Raw genomic sequence first — 22721 nt, forward strand, 5'->3', positions numbered from 1 at the left:
AAGATGGGAATCCCTGCTCTAACTTATGAGTTGGTGCTGCTGTGTTGGCTACATAATGGCAGGCACTACCCCCTGAAGTTTAGAAACAGAATATATGTTTAAGCTAGTTTCTTATAAAGAGAAACTTGGTATTTATCCTTCTTTCCTTTTTTAAAAATGATGTTAAATTTAAACAGTCTGATTTTAAGAAGCATAGATTTTTATCTACCTTGCTGAGTACAACTCATGGTCTGATGCTGAAAGTTGTTGGTGGTGCTTGTTTCCATTTTGCTGAGTCCTGGGAGCATGCAGGAAGAATGTGCTTGAAGCCAGATACGTCCAGGGCGCTAGGACTGGCACAGACCCAGTTCCTGTTCCTCATGTTGGCCCATGTAGGCTCCCACCATGTGGGTGAGAGAAGAGGAAGCCAACACCAGTGAAGCTGTGTGTTCTGTTTGTACTCCATAGGGTGTCTCTTACCTGCCTTTCCCCTACTGTGTCATCTTAAGCCACTTGCTGGTTGTGAGGTTCAGACATATCTCAGTCAGTGGCACCACGCATCCCTACCAGCTCCATTTCCCTTATGAGGAAACGCTCCATGGCTTAAACAAGCTGCCATACTTGTTTAACCCACAGTGATTGTGTGAACTGGGCCAATGAGTGTGACCACCTACTTCAGACTTCCCCAACCTGGTACCTGCTAAATGTTTTGTACTAGAACTCCTATCAGCACCAGACAGCATGATCAATGATTAGGGATGATGGCGATTGTAGTGAAAAACATCTGGATGGTACCAGATTCAGAAAGGCTAACTTAGGTACTCTTCCAATCCTACATTGCCCTGCCCAGCCCAGCCCAGCCCAGCCCAGCCCATCACTCTCTCAGTGGTAGACTTTCTGATTACTACATTTGGGTGGTTACTTATTGGGAGGAGATAATATGGACTTGGCAACAATACTCAGAATCCTATGTAAGGAGTGGCAGTTGCATGCTATCTTTGGTGCCTGTTCTGCTCCATGTACCCTTGTTCTGATCCTGCAAATGAGCCAGTGTTTGGCTAGCAGTAACAATACATATGTGGAGTGCCTGATATTCACCCACGAAGGTACCCATGGTCTATTTTTCCTTTCCTGGTGCATTGTGGGAACTTACGTCTGTTTGTGGGTTTGTGTCACTACCTGCATACAGGCCCTGTGTCCCCTGTATGCGACATGTGCTACAACCTCCAGAATAAGAAAGAGTTCTTAAGCCAGTATGTGGACTGAGGAGAAGGCACCCTGTGACCATAGGTATTTAAGTGCTTTGTACACTTCGAGGTGGCACTACTGTCGCACCTTTCAGGCATAAAATTCTGCTGTTTCCCATTGCAGGATTGATCCATGAGCAAGCATAAGATTCTGACTAAACTCCACTGTTTCCTTGCCACCAGTAAGCACAGCTAATACGATAGTGGTGTGTTTTCCCCATGCTGGTGTATCTTTGGGCTCTGCTGGTGCAGAAGGACTTAGGAGCAATCATCCCTGCCCGGTGGGCATATTTCAAAGATATGATCATGCTGTTAGGCTTGTTCTTCTAAAAAAAACACAGTTCCCAGTCAAAGCAGTTGAATATGACTTGGTGTGTGTGTGTGTGTGTGTGTGTGTGTGTGTGTGTTTTAACAGTCAGCTACTTTTAAAAAAATCCACTGGCGTAGTGGCCTTGTGTGAAGCCTAAATATTTCTTTGTATCTTGGCTTGTGTCTATGTACAGTCTTTTAGCTTGCAGAAGTAATGACTAAGGACTGAAATCATAAACTGGTATGCATAGAACCTAGCAAATAAGTTATTGTAGCAGGGGGTGTGTCATTGTGCTGATTCAAGGCCACATAAAACCTGATGAAGACAGTTTCTATGTGTAATGATGTATGGTAACACAACATTATATTCAGTCAGCAGGTTCCATCAACTTCTTATATACTCAGGAATAAAATGAACTACTATGGTTCAGCATGCAGATACATCTGTAACATCATAGGCTTAATGTATCATACTCAGTGAAGTGGGTTTTCTGGAAATTTTTGAATTGGAAAACTTTCTGGAAAAATTTCCAGTGCAAATTAGGGTCATTTGCATAGGAAAAATTCAGTTTGTATCGGAAAATGTTCTGATGCCCTAGAGCATGGGTGGGCAACTTGTAGCCCTCCAGATGTTCTGGCCTACAACTCCTATCATCCCTCACTCTTGGTTATGCTGGCTAGAGCTGATTGAACCTGTAGGCCAAAACATCTGGAGGTCCACAAGTTGCCCACCTCTGCTCTAAAAAGATCTATTTTAGCATGTTTATTTTACTTGTATTTAGTAAACAACAAAGCTAAAAAAATACCCCACATTCATTTTTTGTCCCAATACGGTGTAAGTATTTGACCTGAAATAGTTGAGAAAAAAAATTAAAGCACACTTAGGGCACAATCCTATGGCTGCTAGTCAGTGGCTAGATGTTAGGATAGGTCAGTTCTCTGAGAACTGACCTCCACCCCCTCCTGTGCTGCCTCGTAGTCAGCATGGATTGGCCCCAGGCTTGTAAGAGCAGCACGGAGCAGCGAAAGCGGGGCATTCCTCGAGGCGGGGCAGGGAGGGCGAAAGTGCCTTTCTGACGCTTCCATTGCGTTGTGTGTCCCTCCCCCTCCCCGCTCTGCTTTCCCAAATGCAGGGTGGCTGAAACGTGGAAGGGAAGATACCCACCGCACTGCTCCTGCCCTGCATTGGATAGGCGGTCACCTCCAAGTCTGGAGGCGGCTGCCTATCCCAATAGGATTGCACCCTCCGTGTACACATTTTTATTGGAAAATTTGTGAAAATTTTAAAGACAATAGCATGTACTTCCCTTACATTGTTTAAATTTAAGAAAAAATTAAGGTACTGAAAACGTTGACACACTAATTTCAGCAACCCAAAGATAACTGTAAATGATTTGCTGACAACCAGTCATCTGTTTCAACAGAGTTCATCTCTTGTCCATTAAGGTTATTAGAGCACCTTCAGTTGCACTGTCGCTATTATTAGTTCCATTGCACTCTGAGATGTGTATGTATTTCAATGACATATATGTATGCTAGGGATAATAACCTGTAAAACAGTAATTACAATTTTGAAACTGCCAAGCTTGGCTAATATTGTATTGCAATTGGCATACATTCATTTTTACTGCTGAATTTATGGAATGGAAAATTTTCCGCAGAAAAATAAAGCACTGGAAAATTTCCCTCCCGACTTTACTCACCATATTTCATTCCAAATATGGTTCAGTGTTTTTTGAAAGTTAAATAATTCTCCCCAGAAATGACACTTTTATTTTTATACAGTAAAAACCTGCACAAGGAGAAATCTTTCTGGCTATGTTTCCTTATTCTAGACATATTTTATATCCCCCGTCCTCAGTTAGTGCTCTCTATATAACCCTGCACATCCCTCTTTATTCCAGAATACAACTTGCCTGCTTATTCATGTTTCTGACTATTTCTAGCACTCTTATTTTTATTTTATAAAACTTGGTCAATATTATAACTTAAATCGATATTTCTAATTTTATTTTGCTGTGCAGAAAAATAACCAATCTTATCTACCTATTCCAGACATTTCTGTTATATTCTGTGTTTATTTCTTATTAAGGCAGACAACAGGGAGGAGATGGAGAGAAGTGAAATATATTCTAGGGGTGCCTGGGGGGAAAAGGTGTCTATCTAAGTACCTAGAGGATACCTGTCAGTGGATGCTAGGCTGCCTTTTCTGGGAGCAGAGTAGAAAGAAACAGTGATGTAGTGAAGCATAGGAGAGAGTGAACATCATTTACTTATATGGGAAAAGGAGGGACACAGTTGGGAAGACACCATCTCTAGTAACCCAGGTAGTTTCTTTGAGAGCAGCACTTAACTCTCACCCATAAAAGTTCATTGCTGTCTTTCACTTGAATGAGGAAAAGTAAACCACTATTCTTGGGGAACATTCAGGTGAGATCTAAGCCTGCTTTATGCCCAAGATACTGTTAACTCCAGGGGCATCTTTTGACACCTCAACACCACCTCCAAGTGCAGCAATTTACTTTCCACTGCAGAAGTGAATTGGACCCCTTCACAGATATGGCATAAAGATACAGTCTGGAAGAAAGATTGATTGCTATGGTAAAAAGCCCACACACTGTAGCTCAGCCATTCTCTTTGTTGCAGCTATGAGGATTTAAGCCTTTGACCCTTAGCTCTTTGGCCTTCTCTTGTGGTTGGCATTTCTCATGTTTGCTGCTCTAATGTTGCTGCCTGTGAGATCACAGATCTTGTTAGAAAACAGGAATGATGCTCCCAGGCCAAAGATGGGAGGAAGCATGACTCCCAGTGCAGTGGAAGGAGCAGGAAAGGAAGTGCCAGAGAAGAGTGAAGACTGAGGTGGGGTCAGATGCAAGTGGGTATAAGAGATGTGATCCCTGCGTGGACTGGGAAGATAGGGGTGGAGCAGGAGGGACAGGAGCTGGAAAAGGAGCCGAAAGAACAAGTGGAGGAAGAGTAGAGCTTAGGAAGATAGGAGCTGAGAGCCTAGCACTGGGTCATAGTCACTCAGGTTGTGGAGGCCATGATGGACCTGGCCTGGGCACAAGCCCGTTACTGGTGAGAAAAACAAGAAACCACATTCTGTCCCACTAGAGGGAGATGAGGCAGGGAGAGGACCCTGTGGTGCAGATCCAGAGGGTGATGTCTCAGCATCTGGGCGGGGCGGGGCGTGGGGGGGACCACTCTGAGCCTGAAAGAGAGAAAGCAGGAGAGTAATGGAAGGAGTGAAGTAACTGCCAACAACTACTATGTATCCACAATTCGTTTAAAAAAGCTCTGGCCTCCTGCACATCTGTTGTAAGTTTGCTGTTTCCTATGGAACCTTATGTAGAGTTCCCCCCCCCCCAGCCCAACCAGCCACAAGGGGACAGATCTTTATAAGCCTTGAGCCCCAAAGTTGGATCAAAGGGAATGTTTGATTCTACATTCAGTGGTTAATCATATGCAACTTCGGACTGAACTGAAGAGTCATCAGGTGGTATGCCAGCAGCTTTGGGGCCACATTTAGCTCATCAGCTGAAGTGTTCTTGAGCATTTGGCTGGAAAGGACTCCACTGCTTATAAGGCAGGTTATGGAATGAAATGTCATATTTGGAACATCTGATATGGCAACCATTCCATCACTAAATGTTATGCAGCTTGCTGTCCAATGAATTCTGCAATATTTTAACCGTCAAATATGATGATGATGATTTTCAGTCCATCACTTACATAATGCCTTTCAGCTCTCAAAAGGGCCACCAAGGCAATTTACACCATTAAAATAAAAGAATTATAAAAATCAGGAAACTAATACATGCTTGCTTGCTTGCTTTCATTCCCATGCTCACAAAAAGGCCCAATTTGTCTTTTTGTTGTTGTTAAAAGTCTATTACGTCTTAATATTCATGCATTAATTATAGTCATTAAATTGTTGTTCAATAAAATCCCAGAGTTATTTCCCAATAGGCCTAGTTAGGAGCCGGCTTCTCCAATGAGCAATATAACTTTTATTTTTATTTTTAATTAGAGGGGACAAGATTAATTGATTAAAAATTATTTCAGTTGACTAAAACAGTGTCCCAATTATATAGTCACTATGCTCCTAAAGACCTGAAAGCAGGGCCATTTCTTTACAGTTGAGTTAGGCTGTAATTTAACTTATTAATTTTAGTTTAGGAATTGCTTTGCCTCAACACTCTTCTCAGTCATTGATCCATCTGCTTAAATTTGCATATGGGTAAAACAATGCTTCTGAAGCAAGAAGTATATTTGGGTGTTTGATGATATGCGCATGTGCCATAGCAGGTATCAACTTAAAGGAAGCGTTCCCTCCCAATGTAAGAGAAAAGGAGAAATGCCTCTTCTGGTGGTGCTTGCTCTATGAAATTTTTATAAGCACTTGTACTAATGTATATTGTTGTACAATTAAGTGGGACACCTTTGATTAAAATGTTTTCAAATCAATTAACCTAATTAATTGGTTAACATTGTAGCCCTAAACAAAAGAGTAAGTTTTGATTATGACATGAAACTAAACAGGGAAAATAGCGCTTCAAGTAATATTCCTAAGCATCTGATGCACAGATAACTTTCCTTTTTAGAACTTGTTAAGTTTTGGGATACAATATTTATGTAAGATAGCCATGGGATGATGTATTCCCTTATTTCTGTGAACCCATGAAAATATTGTGCATGTCAAAACAGCAGTAATTTCAGGAATGCTTCTGATCCCCATAGTCAGTATATCAAAAATGCTTCACCCCTCAATTTATGCATGCTACGCAATCTCCATGGAAAGCATGCTATGTACAGCATATGAATGTCCTGAAGAAACAATACCTGCCTTTTCCTGGAATACCTACCAGATATATGGTTAGGAACTAGAGAGCCCACCTTGGAATATGAAGAGCTCCTGTCCGGACAAGTTTTTTTTATAATTATATAGCTAGTCCTCGAGTGTTCAAACTACCGCACAATTGCGCTCATTTCACATGCCAGCAAGGTGATGCTCAAAATCCTACAAGCTAGGCTTCAGCAGTATGCGAACCGAGAACTACCGGAAGTACAAGCTGGGTTTAGAAGAGGCAGAGGAACTAGAGATCAAATCGCCAACATTCGCTGCATCATGGAGAAAGCAAGAGAATTCCAGAAAAACGTCTATTTCTGCTTCATTGACTACGCTAAAGCCTTTGATTGTGTGGATCACAACAAACTGTGGCAAATTCTTAAAGTGATGGGAGTACCAGACCACCTTACCTGTCTCCTGAGAAACCTGTACGAGGGTCAAGAAGCAACAGTAAGAACCAGACATGGAACAACCGATTGGTTCAAAATTGGGAAAGGAGTACGACAAGGCTTGTCACCCTGCTTATTTAACTTATATGCAGAGTACATCATGAGAAATGCTGGGCTGGATGAATCAGAGGTCGGAATTTAGATTGCCGGGAGAATTATCAACAACCTCCGATATGCAGACGATACCACCCTAATGGCAGAAAGTGAAGAGGATCTAAAGTGCCTCTTGTTGAGGGTGAAAGAGGAGAGTGCAAAAGCTGGTTTGAAACTCAACATTAAAAAAACGAAGATCATGGCATCTGGCCCCATCACTTCCTGGCATATAGAAGGGGAAGAAATGGAAGCAGTGACAGATTTTACTTTCTTGGGCTCCAAGATCACCGCAGACGGTGACTGTAGCCATGAAATTAAAAGACGCTTGCTCCTTGGGAGGAAAGCTATGGCCAACCTAGACAGCATAGGAAGAAGCAGAGACATCACCTTGCCGACAAAGGTCCGTCTAATCAAAGCTATGGTTTTCCCAGTAGTAACGTATGGCTGTGAGAGCTGGACTATAAGGAAGGCTGAGTGCCGAAGAATTGATGCTTTCGAACTGTGGTGCTGGAGAAGACTCTTACGAGTCCCCTGGACTGCAAGGAGGTCAAATCAGTCCATCCTAAAGGAAATCAACCCTGAGCGCTCATTGGAAGGACAGATAATGAAGCTGAAGCTCCAATATTTTGGCCACCTAATGCGAAGAGAAAACTCCCTGGAAAAGACCCTGATGCTGGGGAAGACTGAAGGCAAAAGGAGAAGGGGACGGCAGAGGATGAGATGGCTAGATAGCATCACGGATGCAATGAATATGAACTTGAGCATGCTCCGGGAGAGAGCGCAGGACAGGAAGGCCTGGCGTGCTATGGTCCATGGGGTCACGAAGAGTCGGACACGACTGAACAACAACAACAAGCTAGTCCTCATTCACTGCTCTCTTTATAATTATTTCAGCTTTGTAAATAAGCCCACAAAAGTTAATAGCTTGCAAGTTGTTTTATTAGCCTGCTAAGAGGCTAGTAGACTGAGTTAATATGCTGACTGGAGAGGAGGAGATGTCATTCAGTGGTAGTGGGAGTTTCCTTATGTTCATATCCTGACCATTATTTCGTTTATAAAATATATTGCCTACTTCTTAAAAAAAAAAACCCAACAACAACGAATTGTTGTATGACGTATTTTTTTCTGTGAAACAGATTAATTCATATAGCTAAGGGGTTTGCAGCTGTTTGTGCCATTTAAATGACACTGAGGATAAACCTTCTTAAAACAGAAAATGGATACTTTCCATTTGAAACTACTTTCAGATGGATATTGTCATTCAAAGTATTTTGCGGCCACCACCTTGTTCTTTTATTAGTCTTGCTTTTGTCATTTTTAGTAACTAATATACTGTAGAACATACTCATTTCCCAACTCAGAGACTTGATTCTTCCGCATATAGACTTTTTTAGTTGTGAACAACAGGCATTATGTTGAAATCTGAAGACTGAAATAAACAAATATAATTTGCCTACCACCCACAGGATCAGGAATCGACACCGAAATAGAAATAATTGTTTTCCATGTTTTCTCCTTGTGAAATGTGAGAAGGGTTTTGGGTAGCTGGAATTTGGAAATACAACCTATCCAGTTGGATCAGAAAGTCCATCTAAAATGGCACTTCAGAATTTCTTTGTTATATTTTATTTTCTGCTGAGCTCTATGCTCAAGGGTAAAGGAATAGAATTCTACCAAGTATGTAACATATACTACAAGGTGTTTCAAAATGATGGACCCAATTTCAAAGCAGTATATTTCACGATGGCAACATGTTACAATTACACCAAAAGTTACAAATGGTTTAATGAGTTATTAAGTTTTACTAACCATTTTATAAATGCTGTATGTGCCCTCCACCTGCTGTATGGACAATATCGAGACGATAGTTGAATTCGTCCAAAACGCCTCTCAAAGTGTCTTCTCCCACTGAAGTCACCTCTGCTGTGATTCTAGTTTTGAGGTCATCCAAATTAGTCGCTAATGGTGGCACAAAAACACATTCTTTGACGTATCCCCACAAGGAAAAGTCGCAGGGTGTAATTTCTGGAGATCTTGGGGGCCAAGAGTGTAGCGCCAAGTCTTGGGGTCCCATGTGGCCTATCCAACATTGAGGTGGTGTATCATTTAGAAAACATTGAAATTGCAGGTGCCAATGTGGCGGTGTGCCATCTTGCTGAAAAATGAAGTCATCGGAATCTTCATTAAGTTGTGGAAAGAGCCAGTTCTGCAGCATTTCAAGATATGTTTCCCTCGAAAAAGAAAGGGCCATAAACCTTTTCTTGAGAAATGGCACAAAACACGTTCACCTTCGGGGAATTACGCTCATTCTCTATCGTTTTGTGTGGATTCCGTAATCCCCATATGCGCACATTGTGACAGTTAACTTGACCGCTTAGATGAAACGTTGCTTTATCACTAAAAATCAAATGCGGTAAGAAGCTGTCGTCCTCCATGTTCTGTAACATTGCATCAGTAAATTCTACGCGCTTTCCTTTGTCACCTGCACGAAGAGCCTGTACCAATTGCAACCGGTATGGCCTCATGATTAAACGTTGCCTTAACACACGCCAGACAGTCATATGAGAGATCGCAAGTTCTCGGCTGGCACGACTAAAACTGTCTTGAATTCTTCTCACGTTTTTCTCTGAAGTGCGTGGTCGCCCTGTGCTCTTCCCCTTACATAAACAGCCTGTTTCCTCATATTGTCGGTACCAACGACGAATGCTCTTTGGCACTTGTGTATCAATGCCAAAACGCTGTTGAAACGCACACTGCACCGCAATTGCGGATTCGGTCTTGCTGAACTGCAGAATGCCTTGTGTTGCGGAGTCGCCATCTTGTGAATGACTGAGGAGCGGGGCTGTTTGTGCGCTGAGAGAGGCATCTAGCGATAATCATTTGAAACTCTATGCCCCACCCTTTCAAGTGGTGAGAGTTTCATTCATGGGCAGTTTGTGGTTGCAGAGATATAGCGATTTCAAATCGGGTCCATCTTTTTGCAACACCCTGTATATGTAACAAAGCATTAATGCCAGAGGTCTGTTTAGATATACAGTAAGCCATGGCTAGTGCTTATACTTTTCATGTTGCCTAAGATTCCAAATATACAGTGAAACAATTATTTAGCTTGCCAGACTAAGTCCTCTTTTCAGAAGACAAATAGGGACCCACCATGTAAGAAGTGAGGCTGAAGAGGCAGCGAACAATGAACATGGTTTGTTCATTGCAATGTAATGTATTAACCATGGAATACAAACCTCATAGACCAATTGTTCTCCCACAATCACTTCCCCACCACAGCAGGTGAGGGCTGCCACTGTCTGTCCACTGCTCTCAGGGATATTCTCTAGTGGCATAAGGAAGGATGCATGTGATGCCCATGACATTTTTGTGCAAGATCATAGAGGTTATTCTTATCCCCTACTACTTTTCTGCAGAGATGGTGGATGTCTACCATTTGAAGAAACCCTCTTATACCCTGCCTGATTTCCCCCTCCCCCCAGTTTGCAGTTTTCATCATATGCTTTGATAAGTATTGTCTTAGCCAAACTTCTTTACTGCCCAGCCCCATTAGTTTTACTGCGAAATTGGGCTATCTTGTATCTTGTAACCACACACATCCTATATATTAAATAGCAAACTCCACTGCCCAAATATGGGTCCTTATGTAGCCAAAAGAGCACTATCCACACACAAGAATAAGGTAACAGCAGGCTTGGGGGAACTCCAAGATTGGCAGAAGTACAAAAAAAAATTTAGACCCTCCCTCCGCAAAAGCTCAGTGAGGACTGTGGACGCACACTGTTGAGGGGGGAGAACAGGAAACTGGTGGGAGGAGCAATGGAGTATCCTGAAAAAGCTGTCTGAAACCCTGAACAGGACAGGGCTTTCTGCTTCCCCCTGCACCCCCCCCCCCAGATCTGTTTCAGAGGGTCCCTCGGTCCTCTGGAGCAGATGCGCCTGGTGCTCCAAGAGTAAGATGGAATCACCTTGTCCCTTTTCCACTGGCAGAAGTAGTTCTGTTAGCAAGAAGAGTTAATTGGAGATCTCTCCACATCTGTTAACACTGCTGATAAGTCAGACAACCCTTTGTAGACTACACCTGCTCTTCTTTCCTTCTAGCCCATAACTTAGCTCAGAATGTTGTAAATACATTGAAAGGAATATTCTTAATAAAATAAATATTTGTCTTAGCTGACATGCGACTGAAATGCTTTTGAGTTTTCAAAAAACCTATCTCATAAGATGACTACAGATTCCAATAGTGTTTCTCCTACAAATGAATGGTATGAAGAAACATGCTGTGTAAGACTTGCATTTTCTCTGTGGCCGAGGGAACAGAGACCTGGTTTAATAGTTACAGTTTGTTTTAGATATAGGCCATTGGACATCCAACATATAAACGAAACCCGAAATTTAGACCAAAAGCTATACAATAAAATGCAATTTTAAAACGTAGGAGTCAGATCTTCTGATTAGAATATAAAATAAGTACTCCCAGAACATTTTTTATATAATTACAGTAAATTAACTGGTTGCTTTTACAAACCATCCAGTTAGTGTTCTTTCATATACAAACCTTCATTTATGTTTCATTTAACACAACTGTGAAGCTAAAAATTAATTTTTAACTCAGATAAGAAAACCAGGAAAATAAGAGCATTATCTCTGTGTGTATGTTGTAAAATTTTTGGCATGCAGCTGTACAATAAGTTAATTTATTTTTCTTGCAGAGCAAGCATTATGCTTTTGACTGTAGAAACGGAGAACTGGAAGACTGCTTATTACCTGTATTAAAATGGATTATTTATTACTAGAGGTAAGAAGGAGGTTATTTTATAGTGTAGTGCAACCTCTTGTAATATGCTTGTGCAACTTCCATTGCATCATTAGTATTATATTGTAGCAAAGCAGGTAGAAAATCTCTTATCTACTGAACTGGCAAGCTTAAAAATGAAAGAATTTTCACTCCTAATATTAGGATATTCACATTTATATATTATCTATGATTAATGAAATTTGAACGGTTATAAAGAGCAACAAACATTCAACCATTACAAGTGGGACCTACAACAATATGCTGCGAAGTATACCCACCTCCCAACTGGAGCGTTCCTGATCAGAGTATCTGCCAGGCAGCCATGCCCTTTCCCAGGATACTGTGCCAGTGTGGTGTGGTTAGAGTATTGGACTAGGACTGGGGAGACCTGGGTTCTAGTCCCAGCTCTGCCATGAAGCTTTTTGGGTGACTTTAGGCCAGTTACTGATTCTCAGTTTAATCTATCTCACAGGGTTATTGTGAGGATAAAATAGAGGGAAGGAGGATACTGTACACTGCCTTGAGCTCCTTGGAGGAAAGGCAGGATATAAATATAACAAATAAATAATTTTATAGGTGCTCAAGCAGGCCAGTTCTCTTCCTCTCCCCCCTGTTTTCCAATATTCTTTTCCAACTGGAACTCAACATTCTGTAGCTCCTGAAGGCCCCTGAGAATGCTTGGTCCTGATTAGGTTTGACGGGTGGTGGGTGGGGGTGACCCCTTTGGGATTTTTTTTAAAAAATTGTACTTCTGCATACTTAGGGATTCACCTGAGCATGCTAATACTAATGATGTGGGGTTTCCTTTGAATTGGAAAAAAAATCCTATACATATTAGCCTACTTTGCATAGGGTCATTTGCATTGGAAAAAGTTCAGTTTGCATCGTAACATTTTTGGATGCCCTAAAGAATGATCTAATTTAGCATGTTTATTTTACTTGTACTTAGTGAACGACCAAGTGCTCCATGTTAATTTTTTGTCCCAATACACCATAAGAATTTGACCTGAAATATTGGAAGGGAAAAAATTAAAGCATATGCATGTTTAGACAGAGAAAAAGTCCATGCTGGCTAGGGAATGCTGGAAGTCATAGGACTCTTTCTGCCTAAACATGCACAGGATTGGACCTTTAATGTGATTTAGATGTTATATTATGTAGAGAATACTTGTAAAAATTTAAAGACAATAGTATATTCTTCCCTTACATTATTTAACAAAAAAAAAGGTACTGAAAAACATTGACAAACTTATTTTAGCAGCCCAAAGAGAACTGTGCGTGATACACTCACAACCACTCATCTGTTTTAACAGACTTCAACTCTCTTTCCCTAAGGTTGTTGGGGCACCTTCAGTTTCACTGTCATTACTTATTAATTCCATTTCACACTGAGATGTATATGTATTTCAGTGACATACATTAATTCCATTTCACACTGAGATGTATATGTATTTCAGTGACATATACTTTCAATACAACTTTAAAACTGCCAAGCTTGCTTAATACTGCATTTGCAGTTGGCATCCATTCATTGTTACTAAAGAACTTATGAAAAGGAAAATTTTCTGTGGAAAAATAAAGCACTGGAAAGTTTTCCATTTTAGAAAACTTTCTGCCCCATATCACTCTTGATATCTCCCTCTTGTCTCTCAGTAGCCCTGTTCTGGCTTGAATCCTGTCAGCGCTCAAGTACTTCAGTTCACTATTAGATGGAATGATAACAGGTGTTCATTAAGGAGCAGGCAATAGTGCTTTTGCCTGCTATCTTAATACAGTTGTGATTCAGCTTGTTTTTAAAGCACAATAAGAGAAAGACCAGTAGCCCAGTTTGGGCATAATGCTATACCATGGTTTAGTATGGTATGCATGAGCTACAGCAAACCCCAAGCTCACATACTCCCCTCTCCTTCTCTGGAACGGCTGGGAGGAATTTGGGGGAACTGGTTTGTTAACAAGCCAGCATTGTAAACCATGGCTTGATCTGGGCTTCTTTGAACAAGCTATGGTTTAAACTTGCCAGAGTTTCCCCAAGTTCAGATTTAATGAGGAACTCTGGTTAGTTTAAAAGTGGAAGTGAAAAGCTTCCTTTCTCTTCCTCCTGGCTGCACTTGATGAAGAGAGTAGAGGGCGGAGTGGGTGAGCTTAAGGCTTGCTGCTGTTCATGCACACAATGCTAAGCCATAGTTTAGTGTTCTGTCCCAAAAGGGCTAACATAGGCAAATGTTCTTGTTGTGTGGTTAAGGTACATGTATTTTTGTCACTGAACAGAGGAGTGGAGGCAGGTTGTTGTTTTTGCCCTTTCATTACAAAATCTGTATACAGCAGGGGTGGCAAATTGTGTCCCTCCTGATTTTTTTGGCCTGCACCTCCCATCAGCCCAAGTATAGTCAGCAGTGAGGAATCATGGGAGTTGTAGGCCAAATCGTCTGAAGGACCACAGGTTGCATACACCTAGTATATTGGATGCTTTGCTGTTCTAAGAGTAATTCAAGAATGAATATTTGCTTTGCAGCCCAATCCTAAACATGTTTTACTTAGAGGTAGTCTCATTGAATTTTATGGGACTTACTTCCTAGCAGGTGTGTTTAGGATTGGATTAGGATAGGACTTACATAAGCAGGTTTTTTTTCTATTCCTCTGAATTGTATGCTGGGCCTATATTGATAAGGTATTGATCATACTGAAGATGGAGGCAAAGCTTAAGCATCGATTTCTGTCTGCTCTGGATGGCAGATAGAACTGGGTGAAACAGAAGGTGTCATTTAGCACTTGCTGATTAAGGACATAATGTAAGAAGTAGGAAAGTTGTTAATGGCTCATGCCAGGTATGCAGTGCATCTCAAGTGTCTTACATTCCTTCTATCAAGTAAATAAGGTGCTGACAACTGTTCCTCGGCTTCTGCATCTGCATAAAAATGAGTGAAGTACAGGCAATGGTAGAATTCTGCGTGGAGCTCCACAAATTTTATAACGTGGATTTGTTTCAAAGAGGGTAGGTATTTTTTTTTTCCTGCACAATAAAAGAGCTGTTGAATGTTGTGGTGCTGTTACTGCTGAAATATTTGTATGGAAAAGATTAATGGGTGACTGCAAATCCTGAGAGAAGGGATAGGTGAGGGCATAGAACCTCTTCACGCTGCGTATTTTTTGTAAACTTATCTGGAAAGAGTCTAGTTTGAAACATTTTTCTACACCTGAGTGGCAATGGGGAGGGAGAGAGAGAGGCTTTAAAAACATTTTAATGTTTATTAACATTTGACATTTTAAACTTTTAAAGGGGGTATTTTAAAGGCAAGGTTATCAGGAATCAAAATTCTGTATACTCTAGCAGAATTCTGTGTGGCATCATTCATGAATAGAATTCCAAAGTAACTTAGGCTTTGTTCCCATGTTCTGTCAAATGTGTATGCTGTACCTGATTGCTCCTTACTTGCTCAGAATTCTAATGTTCAAAAGAGTGAGCTGGGCTAGAGAAGCTTCTACAACTGACTTACAGAAAATGGGATGCTCTAAGAAAGTCTTCCCCAACCTGATGCCCTTCAAATGTGTTAGACTACAAACCTCCCTCAGCTAGTTTATGGGATTGGAGTTGTAGTCCAATGCATTTGTAAGGCACCAGGCTGGGGAAGGCTGTTCTAAGGGTCTGAGCAATTACATAATTCTCTGCAAATAGGTTGCATTGGTGATTGCCTGAAGATCATTGCTCACACTTCCATGCTTACCTTATGCTGTGGCCCATGTGGAAGATAAAGAACTGTGAGCACAAGCTATTTCATAGCGGAAAGGATACCCTGGCTGTTTGTGTGCTGTTTGGATTTTATATTTTTCTTAGTTGCTAAGTATTGAGGGCATATCCAGTGGGCAATTGTTGGTGTTTAGTTTTTGTAACATAACTTTTTGCAAAAGAGACTACTCTTGATTCAAAGGAGTGTTTGCTTTGGGCTGTAATCTGATGGAATGTTCGTCTGAAGTATAGGTTTTAGTTGATTGAGTGTTGAATGTAACACTTACTAGTTACAGCATTATTGTGATTTATCAGCCTACAAGGAGCAAATGTTTCATTGTATTATTATTATTATCCCGCCTTTTCCCCAATACTGGGACTCAAGGCAGCTTTACAACATTAAAACTTGTACAAATGAAACCTATAAATAGAAGTATACAAAAGTTAAAAGTTAAAAATATAATTAAATCAATAATATTTAAATTATATAAAGTATCAAAACCTTAAAAGACAACAAGAAATATAACATAGTATCCATCCGCCCTATTCTCACAGGTCCAGACTAGCTATCCCCAATGGCCTGCTAGAACAAAAAGGGTTTTACATGCCTGTGAAAGCATATCAAGGAGGGTGCCACTCTCACCTCCCTAGGAAGGGAGTTCCATAGCCTTGGGGCAGCCACTGAGAAGGCCCTCTCCTGTGTTCCCACCAAATGTGCCTGTAGTGGTGGTGGGACCGCAAGAAGGGGCTCCCCTGAAGATCTCAGGGCATGAGTAGACTCATGGGGAGAATACGGTCTTTCACATAACCTGGACCTGAGCCATATAGGGCTTCATAGGTCATGACCAGCATTTTGAATTTTGCCTGGAAACAGACTGGGAGCCAGTGAAGCTGTTTTAGCATGTGAGTGGTATGTTCCCTGTAGCCAGCCCCAGTCAACAGTCTGGCAGCAGCTCTTTGAATCAGCTGAAGTTTCCAAGCACTCTTCAGAGACAGCCCCACGTAGAGTGTGTTACAGCTGGGGTCTTCAACCCCCGGGCCGCAGACCGGTACTGGTCCGTGGCCTGTTAGTGTGTGGGAACCCCCCCTTACCTTGGGTCCGTGGAGGGGGAGGCGATCCGTCCCTCCCCCCTGCCATGGAATCCTCGCCGGCTCCGCAGCGAGTCTGCAAAGCTGCCGGCCGGCTCCAGCCCTGTTCTTTGCAGTAATAGCCTATTACTGCAAAGAACAGGGACGTAAATGGCGTCCGCTACGCTATGCCATTTGCGTCCCAGCGGCCGGAAGTCCTCCCCTGGCTGGAGCCTGTTCATTGCAGTAATAGCCTATTATTGCAAAGAACAGGGACGCAAGTGGCGTAGCGGACGCCATTTGCATCCCAGTGGCCGCAAGTCCTCCCCCAGCTGGAGCTGGCCGGCAGCTCTGCGGCGAGTCCAGGGCCGAGGAGGATTCCGGGGGCGGGGGCGGATCGCCCCCCCCGCAAACCCAAGGTAAGGGGGGTTCCCACACCCCTACTGGGGCCCAGTCCTATCCGCCCCCCCTACCCGGTCCGTGGTTGGAGACAGCTGTGTTACAGTAATCCAGATGGGATGTAACTAAGGCTTGTGTTACTGTGGCCAAGTCAGAAATCTCAAGGAACGGGCGCAGCAGGTGCACTAGTTTTAACTGGGCAAATGCACTCCTGGCCACCACTAAAACCTGGGCATCCAGGCTCAGGGCTGAATCCAGAAGTACACCCAAGCTGCAAACCTGTGTCTTCAGGGGGAGTGTAACCCCATCCAGCACAAGCTAAATACCTATTCCCTGATCTACCTTTCGACTGACCAGGAGCACCTCTGTCTTGTCTGGATTAAGCTTCAATTTGTTTGCCCTCATCCAGTCTATTACTGCCAACAGACACTAGTTTAGCACCCCAACAGTTTCCTTGGAATTAGATGGAAAGGAAAAGTAGAGTTGGGTGTCATCAGCATACTGGTGACACTGAACCCCAAAACTCCGGACAACCTCTCCCAGTGGTTTTATGTATATGTTGAATAGCGTGGTGGACAAAACAGAACCCTGAGGAACTACACAAGCCAATGTTCACAGAGTTGAACAGAAGTCCCCCAGTCTCCCCCACCCCTCCAAGAAGGAATGGGGCCACTGTAAAACAGTGCCTCCAAGTCCTATCCCAGTGAGGTGGCCCAGAAGGATACCATGGTTGATGGTATTGAAAGCCACTGAGAGGTCTAGCAGAACAACAGGGACACACTCCCCCTGTCTTGTTCCCGGTGTAGGTCATCCACCAAGGCGACCAAAGCTGTTTCTGTCCCATAACTGGGTCTGAAGCCAGATTGAAATGGATCTAGATAATCTGTCTCATCCAGGAATCCCTGGAGTTGGGAGGCGACCATGTGCTCTAATATTTTGCCCAGAAATGGAATACTGGAGACTGGCCGATAATTATTCAATATGGTGGGGTTTAGGGAGGGCTTTTTTGACAAAGGTCTCACCACCACCTCCTTCAGACAGGCTGGAACTCTGCCTTGACTAAGGGAGGCATTATCCATTCCCCTTACCCACTTGGCAAGTCCACCTCTGGTTGCTTTTATAAGCCAGGAAGGGCAAGGATCTAGAACACACATGGTGGCTCTCAGCTCTCCCAGGATCCTGTCCACGTCCTCAGGCTGTACAAATTGAAAAGTATCCAATAACACTGAACAAGCAGGGGCCAAAGTTACATCCACTGGGTCTGTATCAACTATAGCATCCAAGTCAGAGCGGATCCGAGCGATTTTGTCTGCAAAGTGCTGAGCACACTGTTCACAGCTGGCTGTTGAGAGGTTTAAATTATCCTCTTGCGGACTAGTGTATAAAAGACCCCTGACTACTCGAAAGAGCTCCGCTGGATGGCTCTTTGCAGACGCAGTAGAGGCAGAAAAAAATATTTTCTTTGCTGCCCATATTGCCACAGAGTGGGCCTTCAGATAGGCTCTAGCCAGTGTTTGATCAGGTTCACTCGCAAGTTTTCTGCCAATGTCGCTCTAGTCATCTTCTCACTCATTTCATCACTACCAGCTCCCTAGAAAACTAGGTTGCTGGTACAGCTCTACTTCATGAGAGAGCGCACTCAGGAGTGATTGTGTCCATGGCCCTGGTCATTTCTCCATTCCAGAGATCAGCCTCTGCTTTGACAGAATCGCCTGCCAAGGCAACAGGAAAATCCCCAAGAGCCGTCAGGAAACCATTCGGATCCATCAGCCTCCTGGGGCGGACCATCTTAATCGGCCCTCCACCCCTGCAGAGGTTCCGGGTGCCAGCAAGTCTAAACCCCACCAGGTAGTGATCTGTCCACGACAACGGAACTATAGAGAGTTCCTCCACTCAGATCACTGTCACTGCATCCAGCACAGAAAATGAGGTCCCGAGTGTGCCCAGCAGCATGGGTGGGGCCAGATTCCTTTTGGGATAGACCCATAGTTGTCATGGCGGACATGAAGTCCTGAGCTGCTCCCAACAGGGCAGCCTCAGCATGGACGTTGAAATCCCCAAGCACAACAAACTGAGGGGTCTCCAACACCAGCCCTGAGACTACCCCAGCTAGCTCAGGAAGGGAGACTGTTGAGCCACGGGGTGGATGGTACACCCAGAGAATCCCTATTCTGTCCCGGGCACCCACCTTCAAATACACACACTCGAACTCAGCAGACTGTGGGACTGGGCACCTGGTCAGGGGAATCGAATCATGACAGACCATTGCCACTCCACCTCCCCGCCCCCCAGGTCTTGCCTGCTGCTGGACAGAGAAACCTGGGGGGCAGAGCTGAGAGAGATTAACACACACACACCCCAGCTTCATCCAACCAGGTCTTTGTAATACAGGCCAGGTCAGTGTGCTCATCCAGGATCAAGTCCTGGATAGCAGTTGTTTTACCATTCACTGAGCTGGCATTCAACAGCAGCATTTTCAACCCTGGGGGGTCTGTTGCCAGGGCCATCCAGGTTATTTGAGTTGGGGGATAATTTAGGGACAGTCAACACCCTATTGTTACACACACTGCCTTAGAGTGTGACGGTCTCCCCCCTCCATATCTCCCTTTGCCCTGTAACCTTAAAGGCCGTTCCCTGGCTCCCAACACTTCCCTCTTTCTTTAAAAAACACATGTCTAGTGCAGGCAGCCCTGCAGGCCACACTAAGGCAAACAGTGCCCTTCTCTCCTTACAAGCAGGGGGACAGGCCCTCACTCTTGTGTTCCCCCAAAGTGTCTCCCCCAAAGGGGCAACCCCCTTTGGCATCACCCCCTTGTCTGATCAGAGTGTGACTTAAGTTGAGTCATAAGAGTGTTGCAGCACAATCTTACGCATGTTTTCTCAGGAAGAAGTGTCATTGAATAACGTATGGCTTCCTACCAAGTAGGTGTGTATATGAATTCAGCTCTACAGCTCAATCCTGTATATGTCTACTCAGAAGTAAGGCCCACTGAATTCAGATAAGTGTGTATAGGTTTGCAGCCTTAATGACAACTTTTTATTCTTTCAGCTGTATGGAACTTTACCTTATAGCTTCTGATTTTTTAAAAATGTCAAAATTAGTCATTCATAATTGTTTTTTGGGGGTATCCATAATATCCATATTCAATTATTCTGAGATGACAGAATGTTGATACTGAAGGTGGCCACAATCCATTTGTGTGAAATTTTGGTTTCCATTGCTTATGGTACAGCTATCTTGTGTCATCAATGTCTTGTTTTCTCCCAAATCTGATCTGTTTTTTCCCCTATAGAAAACATACCTTTGGGGTTATATATTTATTTATTACATTTCTATACCACCCTATAGTCAGAGTTCTGGCTTTCTTTGCATAAACGATATCTGAATTGTCTGTGTTAAATCTGTTTGGATAAGTGGAAGACATTTTAAAATTCATAAATCCCCCCCCCCCTATATTAATTACCCTTCAAGGTTTTTATGCCTCCGAGCACGTCTTTAAAATGTTTGTTGAAATGTCTCAGTGGTTTCAAAGCATTGAAAGTTGTACCACTAATAATCGAGGAGCAGCGCATTAAAATACTACTGTTAATGGTAGTTGCCAACCAGTGACCACAGTTGCTAGTTTCCTTTTTGCCTCAGACAGCTGAGGAGTTCCCTCTGGTTATTCCTGCAAGCATCAGTGGCTACTCAGTCATTTTCATATGGGCTATTAATTCCTAGGTTTGTATTAAGGCTTTAAGCAAATATATACTTCTACCCTATACGTTTTAATAAAATAAAATAGGAATGAATTTTAGAATTGGTAAAAAGCTGCAATTACAGCTAAACATTGAGATCCATTTTCCATGTTAACCTTATACCTGTTGCTTGTAGCTTATTGCCCTGACCGAGTGAATTTCTTGATCAAAGTGAGTTTTCTGGCTAAAAATATGTTTCTTCAGTTCAAAAGTGTACAATAAAGTTTTGTGTTTTAATTGTTCTGTATAATGGAAATAGGGTAAATTGGCCTTATTTTCAGTGGCCTCAGTTTCATATCCTATTTTGTAGTTTGTGATTAAACCACAGTTTCCTAGTTCAGATGTAACAGGAAATTGCGGCTTAAGAATCTCCAGAAATTGCATTACAGCATGCAACATGGATAAAAGATGATTTATTAGACCAAAATAGTTACCTCTGAATTAAGCCTTTGCTATGTTACTTGGGTATGATTGTGCTTTTCTGACTTCATTTTAAAAGTTAATTCTGTTCATTTTGATTTGGCAGAACTCTTGATCTGTCATGAACTTTACTGACATTTTCATTTATGGAGCACTGTCATGCTATGCCTGGCATTTGTAATCCTCATTTTCTTTCATGGGCCATAGAATGCTGATACAGTACTGAAAAATCTTGTTAAGTTCTGCTGGAGGCATCTAGAATGAGTAAAATAAAGTCAAAGGTTACGTCTCAAGGCAGTATATTTTGAACTGAAAAATCACCACCTCCAACTAGTGTTGGAATGTGTGCATTCAGTGTGGCCTGTGTGCCTTTAAGTACTAAGATTAAATCAAAGGTCATACCTTATTCTGGGAGTAAAGCATTAATTGATTAAATTAACAATTATTAAATTAAAATTATATTGCTTCCAAACATGTATACCTACTTATAAAGCTTCTTACAAAATGTTCAAATGTAGTTTCCATGCATAGTATTAATATACTTTTATCCCTTGATGTAATTGGCTGTTACTTCAGGGTCATGAATGGAATTTTAACTTGTTGGTATACTTGTCCTGAGTTGACCCTTGTGAGATTATCATATTAGGATTAGCAGAAACTGTTTATCTATTAAAAACTGTATTATGCCATAAAGTAGAAACCATTGAGTTATTAGAAAGCCACCTGCCTTTGTATTGTTTAGGACTTTAGGTAGTGATATATGGATTAAGATGATCACATGAGCTCTAAGGTTTTCCAGAGCTAAGGATTAGTAGTAAAAGGAATACTGAAAAATAAATGTGGAATTCCACCCTGCTCCCCCTCATCCCAAACATAACTTTAGATGCTTGCTTTTAAACCCACTTAACTAATTTGTAAGAAGAGAGAAGCATTTGGTTGGCTCCATACTAATGAGACAATAGAGTATGCAAAATAGGTTGGAGGTTTGACGAGTAACATTATTAGTCAAATGTTTTGATTTATTGCATCACAGTAACAAAGGTTTTAATTAAAATTCTGTAGCAGGACCATAGAAGTGAATTACTTCCATTAACTTCTCTGGGGAAAACTACAGCAGCAAAGTATTGGAAATATGGACAAAAAGTGACAATGGGCATTATTTGTCCCCAGCTCAATAACGTCACCAATTGCTGCTCCTTGTTTTCTCTCATAGAAGTTAATGGAAGCCAAACCACTCCATGGGAGTGTAAATAAATTAATTGGTTGTATCCAATACTTTTGTTTACGGAAGTAGAGTTGTGATCACAGAAGGAATCCTTCCAGGAATACAACTCTCCTTCCCTGAACAGAAGTTTCTCCATTCATGGAGCAAAGACATTGAATACAACCCCACAGTAATGAAGTGTATCATATTGGTGGGCAGAATACACAGCGTATTGATCAGAAATTGGATTGATCCATCCTTCTCCCCCCTCTGAATAGGATCAGAAGCACATCCCAATGGAACAGAAAGCTGCACTGCAGTAGAACCCTATTGTGATTAAGACTACAATCCTGTACCCATTTAACTAGAAGTAACCCCCATTGAACTCAGTGGGACTTATTTCTGAGTAGACATGCTTATGATGCACTGTAAGAGACAGGT

The 22721-nt window shown here is 42.3% G+C and overlaps 1 protein-coding gene and 1 pseudogene across 8 annotated transcripts in view; one reads left to right on the forward strand and one right to left on the reverse strand.

Moving 5' to 3' along the window:
- The window catches only part of FAM135A (family with sequence similarity 135 member A), an 83160-nt gene that overhangs the window by 7369 nt on the left and 53070 nt on the right, over positions 1-22721 (forward strand). For 7 of the 8 annotated variants that reach the window (XM_084826883.1, XM_084826882.1, XM_084826879.1 and 4 more), the window contains 2 exons: positions 11642-11727; positions 14595-14719. In XM_084826883.1, coding sequence (XP_084683009.1) covers positions 14643-14719 — 77 coding nt within the window. In that variant the 5' untranslated portion in view covers positions 11642-11727; positions 14595-14642. The remainder of the gene's footprint in view (positions 1-11641; positions 11728-14594; positions 14720-22721) is intronic. The other variant, XM_084826887.1, reaches the window with a different exon arrangement.
- Positions 8740-10170, reverse strand: LOC146359246 (uncharacterized; annotated as a pseudogene).

This window comes from Heloderma suspectum, chromosome 1, assembly GCF_057233095.1.
Source record: "Heloderma suspectum isolate Gila_16-S chromosome 1, 16-S_ref, whole genome shotgun sequence".
Taxonomy (NCBI): Eukaryota; Metazoa; Chordata; class Lepidosauria; order Squamata; family Helodermatidae; genus Heloderma; species Heloderma suspectum.